The sequence below is a fragment of the Zea mays genome, chromosome 2 (genome assembly GCF_902167145.1).
Source record: "Zea mays cultivar B73 chromosome 2, Zm-B73-REFERENCE-NAM-5.0, whole genome shotgun sequence".
Lineage (NCBI taxonomy): Eukaryota > Viridiplantae > Streptophyta > Magnoliopsida > Poales > Poaceae > Zea > Zea mays.
Window position 1 is genome coordinate 212,768,456 of NC_050097.1, and position 4,162 is coordinate 212,772,617.

General features: G+C 45.3%; 1 protein-coding gene across 1 annotated transcript; it reads right to left on the reverse strand.

Moving 5' to 3' along the window:
* Positions 1-224: 224 nt before the first annotated feature.
* On the reverse strand, positions 225-3,634 carry LOC100280693 (uncharacterized). Its single transcript, NM_001153612.1, has 8 exons — positions 2,968-3,634; positions 2,516-2,639; positions 2,208-2,351; positions 1,790-1,942; positions 1,494-1,609; positions 1,255-1,422; positions 817-1,047; positions 225-673 (listed from the first exon to the last, which is right to left on the reverse strand). Exons 1-8 carry the CDS (start codon positions 3,496-3,498, stop codon positions 521-523), a joined length of 1,620 nt encoding a protein of 539 aa, NP_001147084.1. The 5' UTR covers positions 3,499-3,634; the 3' UTR covers positions 225-520.
* Positions 3,635-4,162: the final 528 nt, after the last annotated feature.

Genomic DNA, 4,162 nt, shown 5'->3' on the forward strand with positions numbered 1-4,162 from the left:
TGTCCATGTATAGCATAGGGGTCATCTACACTTCAGAAAACTGGCAATGTTAAGACGTGGTCAAGCAGCAGACTTCGGCAATGTGAGACGTAGTCAAGCAGCATGGCTTCGTCCGTTAAGTTGACCCGTAAATTAAATTCATCCATCCAGCACTTCAGGTTCAATTCAACCAACCGTTATCGAGCACCATATGCAGGAACTCGTCATCAGGACATTCACAGAACAATGCACAAACAAATGGGTCCACAGAAGTTAAGAAATGCGTACAAACTCCTAATCATTTTCCCCTCTTTCTCTTGTACAGTACACTTTGCCCTAAGGCGTGGAAATCAGTGAGGCTGGATCATGCAGTCTAAATACAATCACGGCATCAACAATCCCCCCCAATGCTTCAAACAGACGAGTGAAGAATAGAAAGCAATAGAAGATCAGGACGAGCAGAAGAGCTGTCAACAAACAACCAGAAAATCTACACAGGGTTTCCTTCTGTAATTCACAACTTGCCTATGGGTGTTATCGACTACTGCGTACTCTCCATCTGCAACGATCCATCCTTTTGCAGCTTAAGGCTCAGGCTGGTGAACCGCTCTCTCGAATACTGTCTCGACGCTTTCCTCCAGTCTGTTCCGGCCTTCATCATCGCTGCAAACTCATCGTAGCTTATCTTGCCATCCTGAGGAACAAGACAACAAAAACAGTTTTAGATAGTCCGTACCACAAAGTTCAGTCTTGTAACCATTACACCAAATGAGCTAAACAAGAAGCGAGAAGCAAGCTAGCATCCATTTAAAAACCGATTGATCAAGAAGTACGAACCTTATCGGTGTCTACGTCACGGATAATGGCATTGATAACCTCTTCATGATTCTGTCCAAGGTCATCAGCTAATGACTCACGGAGTTCATCGATTTCAATATAACCACTCTGGTTCCGGTCAAAGTATGCAAATGCCTTATGAAGATGCTCATCATTTCCAATCTTTCTTAGATGAACAGATAGTGTAACAAATTCTCCATAATCCAAGGACCCGTTTCCATCAGCATCCGCCTGGCATAACATGCACAAACAGTAAACATAAAAGGCCCAAACACATCACCTTCGTGAAAGAATGCTTAATTAAAATGAAAATCGAAAACATTAAACCAGGTTGACAAAATACATTCAAAGGTGATTCACATTAGCAAAAAAAAATCCAGTCCAATATTAAAGAGGTGCAATAAGTTTCAGTTGTGGAGGAAAAGAATGTCAACTCACAGCTTCCATTAGTATTTGAACATCTGCATCAGGGATTTGGTGACCAAATTTATGCAGACCAAGCTTCAGCTCATCGAAATTAAGCATTTGATCCTTGTTAAGATCCATCTTCTCAAACATATCCTTTATGTCAGCAGCCTCTTCTACTGAAAGATGCTCAGCTATGACCTGTATTCAAAGATGTGAGGAATTCCAGAGCAAGTATGGCAATTAAAGGGTCAAGTCAGACAGAAATGTACCCTAAGTGCATGCTTCTTGAACTTGTTCATCACAGAGAATTGTTGAAGTCTGGCCTTAACAGTTTCGCCCAAATTGACATTTGGAGCCTTCTTAATGTTCTGTAACCATGGGTGATCTGGAGGGAGATACAAGGTTATCAGACAAATATATAAGGGGGAACACTTACAAAAATTATAGCATTATCTTCCATCAATGGTAACAAAAGGTTCAGCAATCTAGGAATATAGTTTCTCGCTGTTTTAAGATTGAAAAAATGAGCAAAAATATGGTCATCTAGTGTGAGAATAAATATTACCAAGCACTTGCTGAGCTGTCAATCGTCGCTTTGGATCTGGGTTGAGCATTCCTCTTACAAGGTCTTTGGCATTATCAGAGACCCTTGGCCATGGATCTCTTTTGAAATCAATGACAGATCGGATAATTGCCTGAGCAACACCTTGCTCCGATTCTGCATTGCAACATTGAAACACAAAAAATGTCAGACATGTTTAACAACACAAAATTAAGGTGTATTTTCATCTTCTACAGCCCCATCTCCCAATCACCACACCCAAATTCAATGTCAAGAAAAAAGTCAGTCCACAATATGCCATATTGAGCATTTGAATTTACAAGAGATTAGAATGTATTCCTTTTTGTAATTCTAAACATTCGAAACTGCTACTGTATACAGATGTATCACAGCTGTCAATCATTCCAGATACAAAACTAACCTGCCCAGAATGGAGGGACACCACAGAGAAGAATGTACAGAATCACCCCTGCACTCCAAACATCAACCTCTGGGCCATAATTTCTCTTTAGTACCTCTGGGGCCATGTAATAAGGACTCCCAACAATCTCTGTAAACCGTTCGCCTACACAAATTCAAATTTGGTGTTCAATATATGCCATGAAATCAAACAGCAAAAGAGACAAGACAGATCACCACAGTCCAAAGATCATATTGTCAATAAGACAACATTATTGATAATGACTGATGAAGCAAAATGACAAACAGATAAAGGAAGAGAAACTGCACCTGGAGTGAAAAATACAGACAGGCCAAAATCAATGGCCTTAAGGGCTGCTGATTCTTTTTTGTTCGCAAACAAGAAATTTTCTGGTTTGAGATCCCTGTGCATCACTCCATGCTTATGGCACATCTGACATTGCACAAGACATAGCAATGAACAAGTTAACTCATAGCTCAGGTTATAACTTATAAACAAGTTAAAGACAGAAGAAATGAAATTACAAACAATCTAAATACACGATGATTAGCCATGGAATGATAAGGTAGTGACCAGAATAAATACAGCTTACATTTAATACATAACCTATCGAATCAAATTTTGAGAAAGCTATCATACTAGTGACCGAAAACTGATCCCACGCAACATAATAGAGTAACCGAAACGCGTATAACTAATTCATTTGTAGCTTTGCTGTCAAATAATAATGATTCTACTATGTATCAAAACAAAATCTCACCTGCACGACCTCGACGATAGTGCGTGTGACCAAGGCGGCAGCGCGTTCCGTGTAGTGCCCCCGCGCCACGATGCGGTCGAAGAGCTCCCCACCCTCACAGAGCTCCATGACGAGGTGCACGGCATTGTCGTCCTCGTAGGTATCCCTGAGCGTGACGATGTTGGGGTGCTTGGGGAGGTGGCGCATGATCTCCACCTCCCGGCGCACGTCCTCGACGTCGACGGGGGTGCGGAGCTTCTTCTTGGAGATGGACTTGCAGGCTAGCGCCTCCCCTGAGGCGCGGTCCGTGCAGAGATAGGTGACCCCGAACTCGCCGCGCCCGAGCTCCGCTCCAAGCTCGTACCGCTCCGCGATGTCCCGCCCCGTGGGCTCCCGCAGCACCACCAGCCTCGGCGCGCTCGCCGGCGTCGAGCGGTTGTACTCGATCGAGAAGGGGTTCGGCTTCTTGCCCTTCTTCTGCTTCGGCTCCTTGGGCTTCTTGCCGCCGCCGGCGTCGGCGGCTCCGTTCGGTGTTACGCAGCAGTTGCCCATCCCCAGCCGCCGCGGAGATCCGGCAGCCCCGGAGAAGGCGAATCAAGGAACCTCACGGCCCGCGGAGATCTGTGGGGGGAGAAGGACGTGGGTAGGGAGAGCGGCCGAGGAACGAACGCCGCGTGCGCGTTTGGTGTGCGCGTTGTAGGGAACCGGAGGCAGCGAGCGAGGCGAGGGGTTAAATCGCGCGGGGGGAACTCGGTGTAGACGGGGACAGCGGTGGCGGCGTCTGGCCCCGGTGTGGGAACCCGCCCCAGTGGTAAAGCCAAGCCCAGCAGCGACGGGGACGCGGAGGGGGAGGTGGTCAAACACGACCTCGCTCCCGCCTGGCTCACGCCATCCCTCTTCCCCTATCGTCTTTCTTTTCTCCTCTCGTTTTCATTTTAATTTAATTTTTTCTCATTCTTTTTAAATTCAGGTTTATTTTTCCTATTTACTTTTCCTATGAATTGTTATCTTATTAGGATTTTGTCCGGTTATTCCCATAGCATAGATGGGATTAGAGTTATTGAGGCTCACGAGCTGGCTCGAGTTTATAGCGGTTCGCGAACCTCGAGCGAGCCGAGACGAGTTTGATTTTCGAGCTCATTGGTCCAACAAGCAGAGCCGTTCTGACTCGCGAGTTGTACCAATTTAATCAACCTATAGAATAATAATTGATATT

Excerpts from the sequence above, each read along its gene's own strand:
- LOC100280693 (NM_001153612.1), bottom strand. The coding sequence starts at position 3,498 with ATGGGCAACTGCTGCGTAACACCGAACGGAGCCGCCGACGCCGGCGGC. Across the intron at positions 2,352-2,515 it reads GTCTGTATTTTTCACTCCAG|GCGAACGGTTTACAGAGATT; the intron begins GTGCAGTTTCTC and ends GAATTTGTGTAG. Across the intron at positions 1,423-1,493 it reads TCAAGAAGCATGCACTTAGG|GTCATAGCTGAGCATCTTTC; the intron begins GTACATTTCTGT and ends CTTTGAATACAG.